Source organism: Mobula hypostoma, chromosome 13, assembly GCF_963921235.1.
Source record: "Mobula hypostoma chromosome 13, sMobHyp1.1, whole genome shotgun sequence".
Lineage (NCBI taxonomy): Eukaryota > Metazoa > Chordata > Chondrichthyes > Myliobatiformes > Myliobatidae > Mobula > Mobula hypostoma.
This window is the reverse complement of record NC_086109.1, coordinates 79730711-79754120: the sequence shown is the minus strand read 5'-3', so window position 1 is coordinate 79754120 and position 23410 is coordinate 79730711. Positions and strand designations below refer to the sequence as shown.

The following is a 23410-nucleotide window of genomic DNA, read 5'->3' as shown; positions in this document are numbered from 1 at the left end:
GCTGACTCATATCGGTTCGTATCACCAAATCATATCGTTTCCGCACGGCCCGGTAGCACATGCTTTGCGGCCCGGTACCGGTCCGCGACCCAGTGGTTGGGGACCGCTGCTGTAGAGTTTAGAATCAAAGTGAGAGTCCGAATCTGGTTTATTACCACTGACATACATTGTGAAACTTGTTTTATGGCAGCAGTACAGAGCAGGACATAAAAATTATAATCATTCAATAAATAGTCCAAAAAGGGAATTGTGAGATCAATCTCATCAAAATGTACAAAACTCTTAACAGGCTTGATGCAGGGAGGACACTTTCCCGGCACAGGAGTCCAGAACCAAAGTGGTTAGTTTCAGAATAAAGCAAAGGCCTATTTTGCAACCACAGGAATATGATGCAGTGAAATTTCTTCACAGGCAGTTAGCCTGTGGGAACGTCTACCTCCGAGGTCTGTGAATGCGGAGTCATAGTGTTCATTCAAAGGAGCAACCAATGAATTTATGGATATGCAGGAAATCGTGGGACACTGGCACCAAGATGGGAGATCAGCCCATGATCTGAGTAGAAGACAGAGCAGTTATGAGGGCGGCAGTCAGCCGATTCCTATGAGACCAAAGTGTTCAGGTCTTCATTTTGCTTTGCCAGTGAGTGGAGTTTTAAGGACTGACAGTCAGGGTGTCAAAGGTTATGGGGAAGAGGCAGGAGAACGGGTTGAGAGGGAAAATAAATAAAATAAATAAATAAGCCATGATCGGATGGTGGAACAGACTCGATGGGATGAATGGCCTGACTCTGCCATTGGCCTTATGGTCTTATTTCAGGCGACCGTTCAGATTTTGTGTTAAACAGCTTAATAAAACAGGACTCCCAAAGAGCCTTGAAGTAATAAAGAAAAAAGCAACAAATGTAACAAAAAGGCAGGATCTGAATTCTATCCCATTCTAAATCTGAGCAGATGGCTCAGCCAATCATTAAGTGTCCTTATGATCACCGATTGACTGCAACAAATGACAGGCCACCTCACATAACCCAATTATTGGGTACAGTTACTGTCGTGCGGCTGCTATCCGAACATTTTGAGTGTCCAATCGTACGCACTCCAATCCTACCAGTCAATTCCCAGAGCCTGGGCTCTTACGAATAAATGCAATTAAGCCAATTTGTTTCCACAAACAGAACACAATAAATCCAATGAAGTATTGGGCAAAGCTCAGTCAATGCAATGGCTCAGTTCTAATGGTTGACCTGTTCATTTCGGGTCAGTTTTAAATAATCAGACCTAACAAGTAACCTCCAAAGGTTACTCCGCTCAAAAGCGGGTCAGTCTTTAAATTAATTATACACTTAAGTGCTTGGGCAGGGTGATTTTGGAAAATACATTTAGTATTGACTATAATATTGCAATAGGAATATTTTTCCATGCGGAATCACTGAAAGGATTTAGAGAGTTCCCCACCCCAACCCCCTCTCTCTCCACAAATCCCATCTCTCTGTGACAAGAGTTCCACGATGGAACATAGCGCAATCAAGAGGTCCTGGCACTCAGTCTCAACAGCTCCTATATAACCTTATTCTATTTATTTTTGGGTGATGCATGGTTTTGAATATTCAGTGCTTTTCATTTTTGTGCCTCACCAGCTCAGAATCGCACTCCTCACCCATTCCCGCTTCACAAAATTTCCCCAAAACCACCTGCGGCCACAACACATCCTCTCAAGCCCACTGATCCAGACACCTCGCTTCAATTCACTGAAGAAGTGTCCGGGCCCTTTGAGCAGGGGCAGTGTGCCTACAGCAAAATGAACAGTTCCTTTCCATTGAAAGGATGAACTGACTGAGTTAACTACAAACTAGAGGTTACGTCCTCCCGTTCTACGCCGTCACGTGACACCATGCCTCCATGGCACTTTCGTCCCTGAATGAGAATACAGTACGTTCACACACCAAAAATCTCCAAGAGGACCACCACCTTGTCGTGGTTTGGGGGCTTGTGTGCCTCAATGACCCGGAGAGCTATCAGTGCTTTATGCTTTGGTTCTTGACAGGGTCAGCCATGCCAAACAGGTCAAAGTGTAGAGGGCAGACTAAGTGGTCTGCTGGTCCTCCAGGTCCGGGGGTTCAGCTCAGGACTAACAACCCTGACTGGTAAAACAAAATTGTTACAGAAACAGCAATAAAGGATCCTTCAACGTCTGAGTGCGACGGTATTCCTGAGTCTCCACCCGTCCCTTGCACGATTGACAGTAGTGAAAACGGGAAGCAAGCTACTGACACGTCGAAGAAAGCTCTGAACATCAGCAGAGATGGAAGACCTTCATTGCTGCTCTAAATACCAGTGGTGTAACAGCCTGTAAGTATACACCACAAAATCCCGGCCTGTGACATTCAAAAATTATCCAAGTGGTACTTTCAGTTATTCTGCAGCAATGAAATATAAGCACAAGTCTTTCTTTATTTGTACTTTTTGAAATTAATTTTCCCTGATTCAACGTCTTCCCTGCAGAAACATACGTATGAGTACATTCTGCAAATTCAATGATTTTGCCATGTCGTATGACTCAGAGCAAGATTTACATGTTAGCAGCATTTCATGACATCAGGAAGATTTTGACATTTCCTCATACAGTCTCTCTTGGGCAACAGACCTTATCATGCACCTGTCACCCTGAAGCAAGTCATTACTGATCCTAGATGAGAGACTGGCCAACGTATTGATAGCTTAACCCACATTCTAACCTCAGGCTAATTGGTCTCCACTGCAATCAGCTGCATTCAAAGCATAAAAAGTCATGTGTGAAAGTCTTATAAAACATAATTTCACAAATGAAATAAAAGAAAGAATCACGGAGGAAGATATTGGAGAAGAAAGGAAGAGGGGAAGTCACCGCCAACATCAATAGCACACAAAACACTGGCGGAACTCGGTGGGTCAGGCAGAGAAGTGAACAGACAAGAGCAGCGCACTGATAACGCCTCCTCGTATGGTGACAAAACATTGGCAAATGGATTGCCAGGATCGGAGAGCGGGTCAACCCAACCATCAGCAGACAAAACGTTTTTGGGTCAAAACATCAACTGAGCGTTTCCCTCCCCAGATGCTGCCTGACCTGCTGAGTTCCACCAGCGTTTTGCACGTCGCTCCAGATTCCAGCAGCTGCAGTCTTCTGCGTCACCAACACAAGCGCCCGCGTCCTCTTTCGTGCAGAACCCCCTTTATTCTAGATCAGTTCTCCAACCCCGCCAGAACCTTTCAGAAGAACCACCGTCACTCACTTGCGACTTGCACCTTCGCCTTCCGGCTGACCACCAGGCCCAGGTGGTTCTGGGCGGTGCAGTCGTACTCCCCCTCGTCGGAAGAGCCGTCCTCCCGCAGCTTCTGGAACTTGGTGATGTACAGCGAGCCATTGGCGAGCAGCGAGACGTGCTCGCTGTCGGTCAGCAGCACGCCGTTCTTCCGCCACGACTTGCTGATAGGCTCCATTCCTTCCACTTGGCAATGCAGTTTGAGCGGGTGCGCTTCCACCGCCACAACGTCGCTCGGTTCCATGGTGAACGTCAGCTCTGAGGATTGGCCTAAACAAAAGAAAAACACAGTGACACCATTATCTACATTCATGCAGTCAAAACACGCATTCATAATTCATTGTAGTTAGACCATAACTACATGGGGAAGTCCAGAACGACGGGTCACAGTTTGAGGATAGAGGGGAAGCCTTTTAGGACCGAGATGAGGTAAAACTTCTTCACACAGGGAGTGGTGAATCTGTGGAATTCTCTGCCACAGGAAACAGTTGAGGCCAGTTCATTGACTATATTTAAGAAGGAGTTAGATATGGTCCTTGTGGCTAAAGGGATCAGGGGGTATGGAGAGAAGGCAGGTACAGGGTTCTAAGTTGGATGATCAGCCATGATCATACTGAATGGCAGTGCAGGCTCAAAGGGCCGAATGGCCTACTCCTGCACCTATTTTCAAAGTTTCTATAAGACATAGGAGCAGAATTGGACCATTCTCTGTTCCATCATTCGATCGTGGCTGGCTTATTTTCCCACTCAATCCCATTCTCTTGCCGCCTTCTCCGTAACCTTTGACCTTACTAACCGAGAACCTACCAACCTCCACTGCAACTCTACCCAATGACTCGGCAATGAATTCCACATATTCACCACCGTCTGGCAAAAGAAATTCCTCCTCATCTCCGTTCTAAATGGACATACTTCTACTCGGAGGCTGTGCCCTCTAGTCCTGGACTGTCCCGATCTTAGTAAGATCCTCTCCACGTCAACCCCATCCAGGCTTTTCAATATGCATTATGTTTCAATGAGATCCCACCTCATTCTACTAAATTCCAACATGTACAGACCCAGAGGGACCAAAAGGTCCTCGTGTGTCAACCCTTTCTTTCCCAGAATCATTCTTGTGAACCTCCTCTGGCCCTTCTCCAATGCCAGCTCATCCTTTCTTAGACAAGGGGGCAAAAACTGCACACAATGCCCCAAACGTGCTGACCAATGCCTCACATAACAATAGTACATACAAGTACATACGACGGGTGATTGATAAGTTCGTGGCCTATGGTAGAAGGAGTCAATTTTAGAAAACCTGGCACATTTATTTTTCAACATTGTTCCGTCCTACATTTACACACTTAATCCAGCGGTCGTGGAGCATACGGATCCCTTCTTTGTAGAAGTCGGCCTCTTGGACCTCCAGAAAGTGGTCCACAGCAGGGGTGATTGATAAGTTCGTGGCCTAGGGTAGAAGTGGATGAGTTCTACAGCTCTTGTTCCATGCACGTACAGTTCAACTCTTTGTGTGATTAGGCAGAAAGTTTGAAGTTAATAACTCATCTCCTTCTACCTTATCAATCACCCCTCGTAGAAGCAAATGCCAACAAGCCCTGTTTTTCAATGCTCTAGGCCAGAGGTTCCACCCTGGTGTTTACAGACCCCTCAGTTAGTAGTAGGGGTCTATGGCATAAAAGCGGTTGGAAACCCCTGTTCTATGCTGACACTCAGAGCTGTACTAAGGGAGTACAGCACTGCACAAGAAGCACACACTCCTTCTGGAGGTTTAATGAATCATTTCTCTGTCCTTCCCTGACGTTACTTCTCACACCATGCATTTTCCTTTTCAGATTTCCAGCATCAGCACTGCTTCTCCAACGTGATCTGGAACGCAATGAGAATCTGCCAAATATCTTGCCTCCCCTCCTCAACCCATTTTTCAATTTAGCCAATGGCAGCCATCTTACTGTCTATCGCTCTCAGCGCCCACAGTTAGCAACTAATCCAGTGAGAGATCCAGACTGTCAGAGTAATCCAGCACTGCTGCACAGAACCAGGCCCTTCAGCCCATCTAGTCCGTGCCAGACTGCATTTCTGCCTAGTCCCATCGATCACATATGTAAGGGATGCACCACCAATGGTTCAGAATTTATGGTGTACTGGCAATTTCACCTCCAAGGAGGACGTATGACGCGAACTGGACTGAGAGGTGATGCGCTGAGCTCACAGGAGGCGGCAGATGCTGGATTCTGCAGCAACAAACTGGAGGGTGGAAGAGCTCAGTGTGCCAGGCAGCATCTGCGGAGGGAAATGGACACTCAGCGCTTCGGGCTCCAGTCAAGGTGAGGGGTCTCGACCCAAATGTCGACTGTGCATTTTCCTCCACAGATGCTGCCTGAGCTGCTGAGTCACTCCAGCTTTTTGTTTGTTGCCATGAGGGAAGCATTTCCTGTTTTGCTTAGTGCTCAGCAACAACCTTAGTGCACACAAGGCTCTGACGTAAGCTTACACAAGTATTCACAGCTACTCAGGATCCATTCAGGGCCTGTTCAGGGCAGCACGATAGCCTAGTCGTTAGTGACTCATGTTACGATGCAAGCGATCACCAATCGGGTTTCAATTCCTCCCACCGTCCGTAAGGAGTTTGTACGTTCTCCCCGTGACCACGCAGGTTTCCTCCGGGTGCTCTGGTTTCCTCCCACAGTCCAAAGGTGCATGGGGTAGAGCCGGTTTGTTATGGGCACGCTCTGTGATGCTACTTGCAGGCTGCCCAGCACAATCCTTGCTGATTTGATCTGAAGCAAACAACGCTTACATTTCAAAGTTTTCATGTACCTGTAGCAAATAAAGCTAATCTCTCTTTCACATACTGGTGTTTGCCATTCAGAAACGTACACTAAGAACCACACAGAGAAGGGACCAGACACAAAATGCTGGAGGAACTCAGCAGGCCAGGCCGCATCTATGGAAAAGCGTAAAGAGCCGACGTTTCGGGCCCAGACCCTTCATCAGACCTCTTGCAGGGTCTCGGCCCAAAACATCCACTGCTCACTCTTTTCCATAGATGCTGCCCGACCTGTTGAGCTCCTCCAGCATGTTGTGTGTGTTACTTTGGATTTCCAGCATCTGCAGATTTTTTCTTGCTTGTCATACGGGTAAGAGAGTACGGAAGTTGATGCATATGTATTTAACACAAACATATAAACTATATTCATGCAATAGCAACTTCTGATTTCACCTTTATGCATCCGCTGAAACCCCCACCTCATGATAATATTTGCACGGACACAGTTGCTATGTTTATAATCATACTGTACATTTAATAAGAGTGTGTGCCAGTAAATTCTCACATAATGCCGAAGTTTGAACAAACATTATTAAGTGTAGTGTCTGGACTAGCATCAAAACTATTGGGATATGTACAAATAATAGTCGGCCCACCTTATCCGCGAGTTCCGCATGCACGGATTCAACCAGCTGCGGATCGGGAAAAGCCGGAAGTTCTCTCTCTCTAGCACTCGTCGTTGGAGCATTTTTTTCTTGTCATTATTCCCTAAACAATACAGTATAAACAACTACTTACATAGCATTTACATTGTATTAGGTATTATAAGTAATCTACAGGTGATTTAAAGTATACAGGAGGATGTGCGTAGGTTATATGCAGATACTACGCCATTTTATATAATGGATTTCAGCATCCGCATTTTTTGGTATCTGCGGGGGGTCCCGGAACCAATCCCCTGCGGATAAGAAGGGCCGACTGTATTTATAACTGCAAGTATCAATTTGTTTCTCAGACTTCATGTAAATAACACAACTACTGTACAGCACTAGTCAGTGAAGCACAAATATGCCATTGCCACCACTCCCACATAACTTTACCTTCGACGGAGAAGGTACAATTTCATGTAGAACATTCACAAGTTATACAATCAAAGTGATGCAGTAAGTGAAGATGTAGACAACTGTTGCCATTTTTGGAAGACCTAACATGGTTTTTGCATTTCAAAGAGTGATCTAAAGTCACAGATTATTCCACAACATTCTTCTTACTAAGTGCTCGAGTGATCAATGGTAAGTAACACTACACCTGGCTGGCAGGTTGTTCGACAACAGCAGTTCTTACTAATGTACAAGAGCTCAAGGCCTAACCTTGAGCAGTATCTCTCATTTTTGTAGCCCGGACAAGAACTTCCTCTTCCAATTAGCTCGGCAGTACCTCACCAGTTCAGCATTCCTCAGAAAGAACAAGAGCCTTTACATTTAACTACAGACTACTGGAACCTTGGGGGCTGCTTTCAATATTCCCAACATGCCTGATGTTTAAATCCTTTTGATATCAGAGTAAGTGTTCCACTGCAAACTGAAAGACAGCAGCTCAGTTTATTGCACTGCAAGGTTTCCACAATACAGTTTGACGAATTTCCTGGACCAGCTTCACTTGCCTCAGCGCTGAAGTGGGCCCGCAGCCAGTGGCCTCACTTTCAGAAGCCCTACGGTTAGCGTTCGCAGTATTATTTATTAACCTTTTTATTATTTGCATGATCTTTCCTCTTTTTGCACATTGGTATTTGTTATGTGTGGTTTATTGAAGAATCTCAATGTTTCAATTCAATGTCAAACAATGTTTACAGAATGCAACCTGAAATCCTTACACTTTACAGACATCCACGAAACAGAAAACCCAAAGAACGAATGACAGGAAAACGTTTGAACCTCAAAGTCTCCCTCCCCCTCCCCCACCTGTTCCAGCAGAAACCATCAGCCCCTCCACCTCCCACCAAGAAATAGCAATCCCCCGAAGACCATGATCTATAATCCATCCAAACTACTGATCATCCCAACACCTCAGGCTTCATGTAAATTACAGGACTAATGTACTATCTGTTGATAGTATTTCTTAGTTTTCCTGTGGGAGCTTGCAAGAAAATGAATCTCAAAGTTGTACATGACATGCGTACTTCAATAAAAAATTTAATTTGAATTTTGATAGTAATGTCTGAAGTAAGGCCTGCAAGGGCTGATCCATCAAACTCCTGTGTGTTAAGACAATTTATTCAGCTTTATTTTATTTTACTTTTATTTATTTAGAAAAACACCGTGGAGCAGGCCCTTCTGGCTCCAAAAAGCCACACCACCCAGCAACCCCCTATTTAACCCTAGCCTAGTCACAGGACAATTTACAATGACCAATTAACTGGTTCATTTTTTGGACTGTGAGAGGAAACCAGAGCACCCAGAGGAAACCCATGCACTACAGCAGGGGTCCCCAACCTTTTTTTGCACTGCGGATCGGTTTCATATTGACAATATTCTTGCGGACTGGCCGGCGGGGGTAGGGTTGCCAACGGACAAGAGTAGCAGTCAAATACGTGGTTTACCCCGAGACTACAATGACCATGAAGCCTTGCGCGGGCACCAGTGCGCATGCGTGATTTGCGCATGCATGTACGTGCCTTTTTTTCTACAAATCACTTTCGGCGATTCTGTGGGGGGGGGTGTTAATCACGACCGGAATATATGTGATAAGTGGCTAATACACTCAATTTTGTTTCTAAAAGGGTTTATCTAATGAATTTAATATTAAACACACAGCGTACATTTTCCACGCATGAATATAGCGATTAGTCAATTATCAGGGGAGGACAGGGGAGCTTGAAGTAAGTGTTGAACGAAATCCAGTAGAAGTGGTAGAGGCAGGTTCAATATTATCATTTAAAGAAAAACTGGATAGGTATATGGACAGGAAAGGAATGGAGGGTTATGGGCTCAGTGCAGGTCAGTGGGACTAGGTGCAAGTAGCGTTCGGCACGGACTAGAAAGGCAGAGATGGCCTGTTTCCGTGCTGTAATTGTTATATGGTTATATAAGTAAGTCAATAGCATCATAACATTTTAAGTAACGTTTAGATATTAAACACACAGCACATATTTTCCCTGTATGAACATATAAAATCATTGCAACGCACCAATATCACTGAATCAGTGGGAGCCCTGGGCTTGTTTTCCTGCAACAAGTCGGTCCTATCGAGGGGTGATGGGAGATAGTGATACTCGAACGGGGTTCCTTATATCCAGTCTATTCCGCAATTTGGTTTTCATTGCATTCATTGCAGAGATATGTTGGAAATGGAAGCAACGTTTTCAGTGCTTTCGTGGCTATCTCAGGATATCTAGCCTTGACTTTGACCCAGAATGCCGGCAGAGATGTTATGTCAAACATACTTTACAGCCCACCGTCACTTGCAAGCTCGAGGAGTTGATCTTCTTCCCGCGCTGACATGGATGACGCGCAGGTAATGACCTCGCGTGCGTTCAAGCTCAACAGTGGGCATGACAGGGAATGAGGAAAGGTGCAGCTGACTCCTATCGCCAAATCATATCGTTTCCTCACGGCCCAGTAGCGCATGCTTTGCGGCCCGGTGGTTGGGGACCGCTGCACTACAGGAAGGACATGAAAAACTTCTCACAGAGAATGCTAGAATTGAACTCCGACACCCCGAGCTGTAATAGCATTATGAAAGAATTAAGGGTTCGGGGGAAAAGACAGGTAGGCGGAGATGAGTCCATAGTCAGATCAGCCATAATCTACTGAATGCCAGAACAGGTTTTACAGGCCAGGTGGCCTACTCCTGCTCTTATTTCTTATGTTAACCTCTACCCTACCATGACCACCCTCCCCCCAGTCACCTATCTGTCTTACTTGTATTGGCTCTGCGTGGTCTAAACTAAGGATTGTCAATTTTGAACTTTAGTCAGAAGTTACAAGGAGCAACAATGATCCAGGTTCAGATTCAGAGTCAATTATCACATGGACGTTTGTGATAACAACCAACACGGCCTAAGAACGTGCGGGAGGGGGGCAGCCCACGGGTGATACCATACAGCACACGCAAAATGCTGGAGGAACTCAGCAGTCCTGGCAGCATCTATGGAAAAAAAGCACAGTCGACATTTTGGGCTAAAACCCTTTGGCAGGACTGGAGACAAAGAGGCTAAGGAGTAGTTTTGAAAGGTGGTGGTAGGGGAGAGAGAAACACCAGGTGATTGGTGAAATTTGGAGGTGGGGGGATGAAGCAACGAGCTGGGAAGTTGATTGGTGAGAGAGTCAGAAGGCCACGGAAGAAAGAATATTAGGGGGTGGGGTATGGTGGAGCACCAGAGGGAGGTGATGGGCGGGCTGGGAGATAACATGAGAGGAGGAAAGGGGGATAGGAAATGCAGAAGGGGGGGGGGGAGGCATTACTGAAAGTTCGAGAAATTTATGTTCATAGCATCAAGTTGGAGGCTACCCAAACGGAAGATAAGGTGTTGTTCCTCCAACCTAAGTGTGGCCTTAACCCAACAGTGCAGGAGGCCATGGATGGACATATCAGGATGGGAACGGGAACTGGAATTAAAATGAGTGGCCACTGGGAGATCCTGCTTCTTCTGGCGGATGGAGCGTAGAAGCTCGGCAAAGCGGTCTCCCAATCTACGTCGAGTCTCACCGATATACTGGAGGCCACACTGGGAGCAGTGAACACAGCATATGATCCCAATAGACTCACAAGTGAAGTGTTGCTCGGATTTCCAGCATCTGCAGATTTTCTCTCGTTGGAGATACCACACATTCCAGCACCAACATAGCATGCCCACAATGTTCAGAAGAACATCAGCAAAGCAAGATCCTTTCCCACCCACTCACTCACACACGTAGACATGCCTGCAAGCCCAGGACAGGCCACCTCCAGGCCTCCAGTCCTTGACCCCAGGCTCTCAGACATTGAGCGTCCAACATCCAGTCCCTGGCCCATTCTCACAGACATTGAGGCCTGTGACCTCCGCATAAGATGACCCAGGGGCTTTGGGCTTCTACTTCTGGACTCGCTGACCTCTGGATTGTGATTTTGGCTTTTCCCCCCAAACTACACTGACCCCAGGACTCACCAATCATTGGTTTAATCTTTGGATTAATACTGAACAATTTTCCCAACACAAACTCGTTTCTTTAGTGCAATTTTTAAGCAGACTGGCCAGACTTTTGCCCTGGAAAGGAAATCAATATTCCAGTACCAGCTAAGTGACGGTGACGGCCAAACTTTCTAATTACCAAGGCGAGAGAACTTGCAGCAGACGTTTCCACCCACTGATATGCCTCTTTCTCCCTCCTCTGTAGGAGAAGCTTTCTTCGTATGTTTGAGTTTTCAGTGCTATGAAACGAAAGTCAATGTACTTTTATTTTACCTCCTGCTACGTCCTTTCTGCAGCAGGCCAGGTTTGACATTCCCACTTCATTTACAGTGGTGAAGCCTTCACTTTTGACACCCTGCTTGCAAAATCTCCAGTGTCCTGTTCTTTAAGCAAATGGTTCCACCTCCGCTTTCGGTGATATAGGAGGCTATTTAGATTATGATAATTGGAACAAAAAGTTTGGTTTTTGCTATATGTTCCAATTATTGCCTGCGCAAACTTTCTCTGGGTATTAATTCAAAGCACTGAGTAGCATTCAATATGAAAGCAATGCCAGAAGTACATCTGTGGCTCTGCACCCTTGCGCCTTAGCCTTAAATCACACTGTACAGCAAAAAAACCATCATTTGAGAACAGTGCCCACATTGTTTTATTCTTGCCGGTGGCAATAAAATTTGGTCTAGATAAGATTTACAGTGTCTGCGACGCAAGGTTTTTGAAATGTTAGAACGCACAACATTATTTAAGCTAATTGAACGTGACCCCCAATAACCAGCTAATTCTGTGTTTTAGTTCGCCGGTGCTAATTATTCACTGCTGTGTCAAACAAGTATCAGAATGTGCAGCGTAGCATTAGCACCACTCTAAGATTCTTCACACCACAAGTGCAGTCCTTTGCCTGATAGTCATTGGATAGTGACATGAATGCGCAAACCAATGCAGGATTTTTGTGAATAAAGCACGCGAGAGTTGCTTTACGAGCTTAAAAAAAGCTGCAGTCTTTTACTTCCATTATGAACAAACCAAAAACAGTGCCTTGTGCGAACGTCTTACATCAAACACTGTCTTTTTAAGTGAACACAACTCGATGACAGTGCTTGTGAATTATGTAGAACAGTTTCTCTTATGAATGATCGGTGTCATCTGTCACCCATTACATTACCCTACAGAGGCTCACCCTGAATTCACCAAAACTGGCATTGTGACTCTGTCTGGAGCTTGTAAGATCTACCTGGCCTTGGTTGGAGTAACAAACAGGTGCCTCTGGTTCGTCCAGGGCTGCGCTGGTCATGTCATGTTGTAATGCAGGGGGTATGGTAGTGGAACCTTCCCAGGTCTTGGGAGGCCATTTTAAAGTGACCTATAGAAATACATTCAGGTTTGTCCTTCATATCTACAATAAAAGTCTTTTCGCCCCATTCCAAAATGCAGAACGAGACATCGTAAGGGGGCTCAAGAGGGTGTTGATGTGCATCGTGGCGTTCTTTTGGCTGCATTTCAATAGTGCGGATCCCTTTCAAGTCCTATTCAGTTCATTATGTTTTGAACAGATGTCTTTCAGGCCCTTCAACAGCGAGATTTATCATCTCTTTAGTACGGTTAGTTCGAGCTTTACTGCACGTTGCCACCACCACCCAGGTCATGCACCCTTCTTACTGCAGGAGGTACAGAATCCTCAGGGCTCACGCCTCCAGGTTCAGGACATTACCCCTCAACCACCAGGCTCTTGAACCAGCAGGGACTTCACTCGCCCCCTCACTGAACTGTTCCCACAACCTATGGGCTCACTTTCAAGGACTCTTCATCTCATGCTCTTGATATTTATTCCTTACTTACTTAATATTTCTATTTCGCATTTGCACAGTAGGTCGTCTTTTGCACACTGGTTGTTTGGCTCTCTTTTAATGGGTGCGAACTTTCATTATGTTTCTTGGAATTATCGAGTATGCACGCAAGAACATGAATCTCAGGGTTGTATATGGTATCGTACATTTACTTTGAACTTTGAAGACTGGTTTTTCTCTCAGGTGCTCCTTCCTATTAAAGGATGACTTGACTGAAACCCCTAAACACTGTACCCGTACGTTATTACTCAGCCATAGCAAGTACAAAATCCACACCCCCATTTTACGGATGGGGAATCTACTGATGGGCACGTTATCCAACACAATAGCATGAGTTCTGCATGATTCACAAACCAATAACACATCTGCACAACACAGCCACGCTCTGCGTAAGTGAACTGATCCTTTTTCAAATTATATTTTCATATTTCTTCTGGCTTCTCTGAAGTATGACAATCTTATTTCAAGTTCAAGTTTATTTTCATTCAACCATAGGTATACAGCTAAACGAAACACTGTTCCCCTGAGGCCAAGGTACAAAACGCAGAACATACAGTCACACACAGCACAACTAGTTACGGTCCAGTCACAAAATAATGTTAGTAAAAGTCCCTGAGTGACATGGCTTGGAGATTGACAGGTTGACATAAAGTGTGAGGTGCATTTTATATAAAACAGTACTATAATGTTCCTGGCACTATTACTGTATAATAAAACAAACAATCGTATAAATATGTGAAGCAGCAGCAATAAAAAAATTAAAAGTGACTGGTGCAGGATGAGAGTGTGTCTGTGAGTTGGGGACGGTGGGCAGGCAGGGAGTGGGGGGAGAGCAGGGCATTCAGACAGGGAGCATATGTGTGCTGAACGTCAGCAAGGCATTTCTGCAAATATCCTGTGCTATCAGTAATAGAGGAAAGTGCTTATTTAATTTAAATAACTAGTTATTACAACCATCTGGAGATGGGGCTTTCTCCTTTATACAGAAAGTATCAACATGTGGGTATTGGTTCGAAGTTCAAAGAAAATTTCTTACCAAATACATATATGTCACCATAAATAACCCCAAGATTCATTTTCTTGCGGGCATTCAAGTAAAAGAAAGAAACACAATGGAATTGATGAAAACACACACGTAACAAATACGGACAAGCAAAAGACAACAAATTGCAAACACTAAAAATGAGAAGTAATAATAATAATATATAAGTAAGCAATAAATATCAAGAACATGAGATGCAGAATCCTTAAAAGTGACTCCATAGGTTATGGAATGAGTTCAGTGTTGGAGTTCCAGCTACAGATGTAGATTAAGCTCAAAAATTCTAACACTGCTCTTGTAAGAAGTAATCATTATACAATACAGCGTCCTTCTTTTTTTGATTTACCAGCTATTTCTCTAACCCCGAGAACACCAACCTCCTCCTTCTGCCCCAAAGGCAAAAGATGACAGAGAGTGTGAAAGTTACAATCTGCCGAAAACATCTTTAATCAGAGATACCTGGGAGGAAAATCCAGAATGATATATCAATTACAGGATTCTGCTGATACCAAACCACAAGAACATACAGTTTGGGATGATCTTCTTTCCTGCCTGAATTAAATTCACAGGTATAGCCCTCATGGCAAACAACGTAGAATAGGATGATCATTATTTTGGATGGAAAGAACAGTAGGTTTATGAAGGTGCTCAAATTATGATTTGGGGACAAATTACACATAATGTGGGGAATACTACAGGACATTGTCACTATCAGAATACCATCCAACATAATATCAAGACCCTTTAAGAAAAATGTTGCAGATCTGCACCACAAACAGAAAAGACTGGAAAGTCGCAGCAAGCACACCAGCATGTGCAGAGAGAATCAGGAATTAACATTTCAGGTGTGGTCAGTGTCTGTCTGACTTCATTAAGTTAACCCTAGTTTCTGGTTTTATTTTAATATTCTTTATGATGTTTCTTGCATCTCTTCCTGGAACCGTGCCCTCTTCATGACTTTCTGGTAATTAAAGGTGAATGATAGTTTTTCATTTGCACTGCTTTTTTGCATCTAAGAGCAGAATCCCATTTTGTTTTCTCACCCCTCCCGACTTTGCCTGCAAAGGCGTTTTCTTCTTTTACCCGTTACGCCGCTGGCGTTTAGGGCAGCAATGAAGGTCCTCCATCTCTGGCGGTGTTCACGGCTTCCTTCATCGTGTCAGTAGCTTCCTTATCGGTTTGCTGCCAGTCATGCAGATAGATTGCACACAGATGTAGAATGATTCTCTGTTTCCGTTTCACCAGTGAGGGTTGTTAGCCCCGAACTGAACTCCCGAACCTGGAGGACCGGTTGACCTCTCTTAGTCTGGCCTCTAGCCTTTGACTTGCTTGGCATGGGTGACCCTACCAAGAGCATAAAACCCTGACTCCAGCCAACATCGCTCTCCGGTTCATTGAGGCACACAAGCCTCCAAACCATGACAAGGTTGTGGTCCTCTTGGAGGGCAAAGATGCTTGCTTTATTTCTAACGTTACTGTTCGGAAGGAAGACACCCCGCTTCTTACACTGCATATACTGACTGATCTGCCATATCCCTAACATTCATCTTTAACAATCGCGTGTATGGGACATACTGAAGACTTGCACTTATATGGCAGCGTTCATAAACTTTGGATATAAAGACATAATTTTGAAGGACATTCACCGATACAATATATAGTATCTATTGCAAGCATTCTAGAGCTGCACAGGTGAAGTACCTTGCAATCACAATTGTAAATCAAAAGTAACACACAAAATGCTCGAGGAACTCAGCAAGCCAGGCAGCACCTATGGAGAGCAATAAACAGCTCAACATTTCAGGTAGGACCATTCATTATTGAGTGCTGATGAAGGGTTCCGGTCCAAAACATCAACTATTCATTCTCCATGGTTGGTGTCTGACCTGCTGGGTTGCTCCAGCACTTCTTTTGTGTGTGTTACTCTGGATTTCCAGCCTCTGCAGAATCTCTTGCGCTTGGAAATCAAAATGCTGTATTTGCGAGAAATCTGATGTAAAAGCAGAAAATATCAGAAACACTCAGCAGGTCAGGCAGCATCTGTGGACTGAAAAACGGAGAATGTTTGAGGCCCAGAATGCTTTGTCAAAACTGACAAGTGAGAAGAGATCCTGGACCTGGATTGTTTCTCTTTCTGACCTATTGAGTATTTTCAGCATTTTTTCTCAGCTCAAGCTGGATAAACTTGAGGAATAGGCGTAGCCAAGCACACTCATTTCTCAATTGCTAGGAACTTTCGGACTATTCTAGTGGTGTTTAGTATTGTGGCTTTCTGAAAATTTACAAAGATATTACTGTGAAGCCCTAATTGTTTAATGCTATTATATAGTGTCTTTGGAATGGTACCAGTTGTAAATATTACTATTGGGACAATGTACACCCTGTACATGTTCCAAAGTCTTTCAATTTCCTCTTTTAATTCAGCATATTTCTGGTGTTTTTTACTTATTGATTTCTGTAAGTTAAGTGTATTTGGAATAACTACATCTTTTAAGTCGTTCTTGCCTGTTTACCCTGTATTATTATATCTGGACGGCTATTATGGATTGTCCTGTCGGTAATAACGGATCGGTCATTATTATTGTTATTTTATAACTCAGGTTCAGATGCTAGTCGGGCTTCTCTGGGATAATTAAATTAGAATTTACAGCTGGGTTGATTAGATTACCATAAGACCATAAGACAAAGGAGCAGAAGTCGGCCATTCGGCCCATCGAGTCTGCTCCGCCATTTTATCATGAGCTGATCCATTCTCCCATTTAGTCCCACTCCCCTGCCTTCTCACGATAACCTTTGATGCCCTGGCTATTTATAACTACTTCCGTTTTGACGGTTCCTTTGACTTAGCACTTCACAGCACCATTGCCAAACAATCTGAAAAAAATATTGAAAAAAATCAATTACGTGTATACATAGGTACTGGTGACCCCTGTTTCCATTCCATGCTAAGCCACATCGGGGTACACTTAAGCAAATATTCAAAGTGGATGAGCTAAAGCAGCAGGAAGTTAGAATGTAGAACACTGCAGCACAATACAGGCCCTTCAGCCCCTGAAGTTGTGCTGACTTTTTAAAACTTACTCTAAGATCAATCTAACCCTTCCCTCTTCCATAGCCCTACATTTTCCTATCATTCACGTGCCCATTAAAGAGGCTCTGATATCGGAATCACAATCAAACTTAATACCACCAGCATATGTTGTGAAACTTGTTAGCTTGGCAGCAGCAGTACAATGCAATACATGATAAATACAGGAAAAAATCAATTACGTGTATACATAGGTACCAGTGACCCCTGTTTCCATCCAGGCGATCAGTGTGGACATGGTGGAGGATTACAAATACTTGGGGATACGAATTGACAATAAACTGGACTGGTCTAAGAACACTGAGGCTGTCTACAAGAAGGGTCAGAGCTGTCTATTTCCTGAGGAGACTGAGGTCCTTTAACATCTGTCGGACGATGCTGAGGATGTTCTACAAGTTTGTGGTGGCCAGTGCTATCATGTTTGCTGTTGTGTGCTGGGGCAGCAGGCTGAGGGTAGCAGATACCAACAGAAACAACAAACTCATTCGTAAGGCCAGTGATGTTGTGGGGATGGAACTGGACTCTCTCACGGTGGTATCTGAAAAGAGGATGCTGTCCAAGTTGCGTGCCATCTTGGTCAATGTCTCCCATCCACTACATAATGTACTGGGTGGGCACAGGAGTACATTCAGCCAGAGACTCATTCCACCGAGATGCAGCACAGAGCGTCATAGGAAGTCATTCCTGCCTGTGGCCATCAAACTTTACAACTCCTCCCTTGGAGGGTCAGACACCCTGAGCCAATAGGCTGGTCCTGGACTTATTTCATAATTTACTGGCATAATTTACATATTACTATTTAACTATTTATTACTATTTTCTATTACTATTCTATTACTATTTATTATTTATGGTGCAACTGTAATGGAAACCAATTTCCCCCGGGATTAATAAAGTTATGACTATGACTATCACATATACAGTATTAAATACTTAAATTTAAAATAGTGCAAAAATAGAAACAATTTTTTTAAAGTGAAGTATGGTAGAGGGGAAGAAGCTGTTCCTGAATAGCTGAGTGTGTGCCTTCAGGCTCCTGCACCTCCTCCCTGATGGTAGCAATGAGAAGAGGGCATGTCCTGGGTGATGGGGGTCCTTAATCTCCCAAATGTACCTGCCTCTGCCATTACCCCAGCAGCGCATTCTACTCTCAGAGTGAAAAAACAACCTCTGACATCCCCCCCATACTTTCTCCCATCACTTTAAAGTTATGCACCCTTGTATGAGCCCTTTCCCGCTCTGTGAAACAGTCTTTGGCTGCCCACACGATCTGTGCCTCTTTACCACTGAATTTAAATAGTGAATTGCAAGTCCCAGGGCCTTGGCAGCTGAAGGCATACCAGCCAGTGGTAGGGAGGGGATGAAATCAGGAACTCAGGAGTAATGCAGACACTGTATCTCAGAGGGCTGTAGGGTTGTGGGAAAAATTTCAAGCTTACAGAGGAGTAGTATTGGAAAACATGAATGATACATTTGAAATGTAGTTGCTTAACCGAAAGCCAGCATGGGTCAGAGCACAAGAAGAACAGCACTGGGTACAGGATACTGTAGGTCACCGGCAGTAGAGTGTTTGATGACAGCAAGTCGACAGAGACCAACCAGAATACCAATGGAACAGCTGGCTCTGGAGGCAACAATTGGTTTAATACTGTCACAAACGCAGATATGGTGAAAAACTTCTGCTTGCATGACATCCAGACAGATCATTCGATGAATAAGTACTCTGAAGTAGTATTAAACAAAAGTACTAACAGAGTCCTGAATATAGTACATTTACAGAGAAAGTGCAGTCTAGGGAGACAAATTAAATGTGAGGGCCACGATGAGGTAGACTGAGACAAAAAGAGTTCATTTTTGTCAAGTAAGAGGTCAGTTCAGGACTGTTGTACCAGTTGGGTAAAAGCTTCCCCTGGGTCCCCTCCTCCTAGGATCCACTTTCCTCTCCTATCAGATACCTCCTTCTCCAGCCCTTGACCTTTCCCACTTGTCTCCTTCCAGCTAGTCTCCTTCCCCTACCCCCGCCCCACACACCTTTTTATCCTGGCGCCTTCCCCTTTCCTTCTCAGTCCTGAAGAAGGGTCTTTTGCCTGAAATGTTTCTCGTGTTTGTGGTTGGGCAGAAGCTGTCCTTGAGACCGGTGGGATATCTCTCAAGCTTTTGCATCTTATTTATGTAATCATTTAGTGATACGGCGCGGGGTAGGCCTTTCCGGCCCTTTGAGCTACGCCGTGCAGACAGCCCCCGGCAAACCTGATTAACCCTAACCTAACCACAGGACAATTTACACTGATCAATTAATCCACCCGCTACGTCTTTGGACTGTGGGAGGAAACCAGAGGACTTGGAAGAAAACCCACGCGTTGCAGATTCCTTACGGACTGGTACTAGAATTCAACTTCGAATGCAGGAGCACCCTGAGCTGCAACAGCATTGTGCTAACTGTTACAGCACTGTGGAGCTTCTGTCCGATGGAAGGGGGCAGAGCAACCAAAACCAGGTTTATTATCTCTGGCATCTGGGAAATTTGTTGTTTTGTGGCAGCAGTACAGTGCAACACATGAAAATTACTAGTCGTTACAAAATAAATAGATGGCGCAAAGACGAATAATAAGGCGGCTTCATGCACCGTTCAGGAATCTGATGTCAGAAGGAAAATAGTTGTTCTTAAAACAGGGGCAGTGGGCCTTTAGGCTCTTGGACTTCCTCTCTAATGTTAGTAATGCAAAAATGGTCCTTAAATGGTGAGGGTCTTTAATGAGGATGTGATGGGAGGGGTCCTTGATTTTGTTGGCTGCTTTGCCAAGGCAGCAAAGTTTGAAGTTCAAAGTAAATTTTATTATCAGATTGCATACTATATATTACACCACATACAAGCCTGAGATTCATTTTCCTGTGGGCATACTCAGCAAATCTATAGAATCGTAACTGTAAACAGGATCAATGACAGATCAACTGGAGTGCAGAAGACAACACGCTGAGCAAACACAAATATAAATAAATAATGAGAACATGAAATAACAAGATAAAGAGTCCTTAATCAAGTGAGATCACTGGTTGTAGGAACATCTCAATGGATGGGCAAGTGAGTGAAGTTTTTTCAAGAGCCTGATGGTTTCTGAACTTGGTGTTGCGAGTCCTGAGTCTCTTGTACCTTCTACCTGATGGCAGCAGGGAGAAAAGCGCATGACTTGGGTGGTGAGGATCTCAGATGAAGGATGCTGCTTTCCTTCGTTGGTGTTTCATGTAGATGTGCTCAATGGTTGGGAGGGCTCTACCGGTGATGTACCCAAAATGTAGAGAGAGTTAAGAGAGGAGAGGCTGTTTTTTGTTGTAATAGAGTGCACTGTGTCCACAACTCTACAATTTCTAGAGATCGTTGGTACACCAGTTCACATCTCAAGCCGTGATCCATCCTAAAAGGATAGTTTCTGTGCTGCATTTGCCCAATCTCCTTAGCCTTCTCAGGAAGTAGAGGCATTGCCGAGTTTCCTAGGCCAGGGCATCCATGTGGCTAGACCAGGGCAAGTCTTCGGTGATACAGACGCCTAGGGAACTCAGGGTCAAAACCAACTCCACCTCATTATACAAAGAGGAAGCAGTAACAGTGGGGGCGTAGAGGTGCATTGAAAAGTTGTATTTTCTTACTGGATCCCGCAGTGTAGATTTCTCTGCCGCCTTACCTAGGGTGCATTCACTCGGCAGTGGATTGTGTGGGAAACTTCTCTATGTGATGGTTTATAAGGTTCGCTGCATCAGGTTTAACTGGCCAGGAGCTGGCTTTGCTCCGGTAAAACTCCGAGCCAAGTCCTACCCTCCCTCTTAAACCTGGGCTGTGTTCAGACCTCCCTCGGGAGCTGCTGTCTGCCCCCAGGCCGTTTCATGGGCTCCGAGGTTTCCTAGTGAATTAAATTTCACCGTGCGCTCAATGTGGCAGCTGCGCTTTCATTAGAGCGTGCAGCCGGGATCCTGGTTTACAAAGGAAGCGATCAGTGACGGGCGGAGGCTCAGCTCCTCCGCCTCTCCGAGCGCCCGAGCAATCTCAAGTTGCGCTGAGTTCCACCCCCCACAACCTCCCCAACTCCGGCTCCGAAATCCTCCGGGAACTGCGAACCCTGAAAGGGGTCACACAAGCACATCTACCGCCATCACCGTTCTATAAACTAATGTTCGGTATTTAACAAACAACTTAAGATGATCAAAATGAAGAGAATAGCCCCTTACTTTACTGTAGAATACTGAGACTGCTGCTTATTGAAACTATCCACAGCAACTCGCAAAACCCAATTCTTATAAAGGGGCGTTACCGCACGTGCGATTTTATTCCACACATTTATTTCAGAAAAAAATATATCTTTTATAAGGGGGAGGGCCTTCGGAAACCTGGCGATTTGCAGAGGAGGGTGTGGGGTGTATTCCTGACGGTTCTCATCCGCCCCCCATAAGAAAAGCCCCTATGCCCAGCTAGCGATCGCTGGCCACGCTTCCCGGCTGAGCTGCCTCCGAGCTCCCTCTCATGTTTACGCACACGCACACACCCTCGCCCAACACGCTGCATAACCCATCCTGCAAATCCGTTCCGAAGAGGAAAACAAAAGAAAGTTTGGCTCACATTCCGAACGGATGCCCCTTTATTCCCTCCCTCATTTTTGACTCTTTCTCCCCTACCTTGCCCTATAACAGATACCCTGAAACGCAACGTGACTGGACCACCTCGGGTCAAACCGGCAACGGATAAACAAAGACTTTCAGGCAGGTTTTGCAGCTCCGAGATGATGCGATTTTCTGTCCCGGATTCGGTCCCTCACTCCTGCCCTCGCGGAGTACCCGTGATCAGGATTCTGAATTGGGAAGGGGTGAGGGTGAGAACTGCGGCCACTTGGCCCCTTTGACGAGTCCTAGTCTTGCACCCGGGAAGCACGCGGGGCGAAAGTGGTCCCAAACTGAGAAAGCATCCCCCTCAGTCGCTGAGAAGACAGCAGAGGGGAGTAAACCTCAATCAGAAAGCAGGCAGATGGTCGCACCGTCCATCTGTCAAGTATCAGTTTTACCGAGAGAGGGAGAATGCAGTCCGGGTTTATTTTTGTTTGCCAGCGATATCTCCGCACAGCAGCACCGTCCCCGAGTTAGAAGCCGGTCGGCTTGCCGCAGCTTCCAACTTGCCCCCAAGGTCAATTGGCAAAAAAAAGAAACCGCAGCCGCAGACAAAGAGAGGAACGTGCAAGTTTGTGATGGCGAAGCAAAAACCTGGGTACTCACCTCCGAGAATGAGCAGGAGGGCCAGGAAGCAGCAGGGCACAGGCAAGACCCTCCACGCCATCACACTTCGCCCAGTTCACTGCTCAAGCCAGGAGCACAGCGACAGTCATAGTGCAGGACGGACACAGAGACTGCGAAGGCTGGGCGTGCTTACGCCATAGTGTTCAATGCTCATCTATCAGACTCTGTCAGCATCTCCCCGCGCTCCCTCCACACACACACACACACACACACATACACACACACAGACACACACACACACATACACACACACAGAGCGACTCTCTCGGGAGGCCACGATCGGGGGAGTAACAGCCACCTTATTGCTGCCTCCGGCCACGGAGCCGCGGAACTGCACTGCACACATCCTGTCGGGGCTCCTAACCCGGTTGCCCTGATCCACAGGTCACGGGGCTTCACTCTCGTGTCACAGCCACTCGCCGGGCAGAAGAGGAACCACGAACACAGCAAACTTTACAAGGAGCCTCTTGCATCCAGGGTCAGGGGCTAGGTCACAGCCTAGACTCCGAATGCCGATGCGAGGAAGGCTACCAGCTCAGCTCTGATAACTGTTTCTTCCTCTACTCCAAAGCACGTTAAAGTTTCCGCCTCATCAAAATACGTTTACAAATTGAAAGAAACATTTAACATCCACCTGTTTCTTTCTCTGGTGGTTGGGAGTGGGATCTGTACAATGTGCCATATATATCATTTTCAAACTTTAATTTTAAAGACCCTTTTTTGGATAATTACGCGTGCGTGCGCGAGAAAGGGAGCCCCCACGTAGTACACAACATATCGCACCCAATAACTTGTCCCACGATAAAGACCTCTAAAGATGAGTTGTAATTACCTTTTTCAGAGAAAGTGCTTAACACACAATAATGCAATCCATGATTTATATAGGGAACGTGCCATAATAGTTGTAAAAGGGCTGAAAAGTGC

At 45.3% G+C, this 23410-nt stretch overlaps 1 protein-coding gene across 1 annotated transcript in view; it reads right to left on the bottom strand.

The window, feature by feature from the left end:
- igdcc3 (immunoglobulin superfamily, DCC subclass, member 3) overlaps positions 1-22526 on the bottom strand; it is a 189813-nt gene extending 167287 nt beyond the window's left edge. The window contains exons 1-2 of the mRNA XM_063066040.1: positions 22466-22526; positions 3269-3601 (exon numbers count right to left, since the gene is read on the bottom strand). Of these exons, the coding sequence (XP_062922110.1) occupies positions 3269-3601; positions 22466-22526 (394 nt within the window). The remainder of the gene's footprint in view (positions 1-3268; positions 3602-22465) is intronic.
- Positions 22527-23410: the final 884 nt, after the last annotated feature.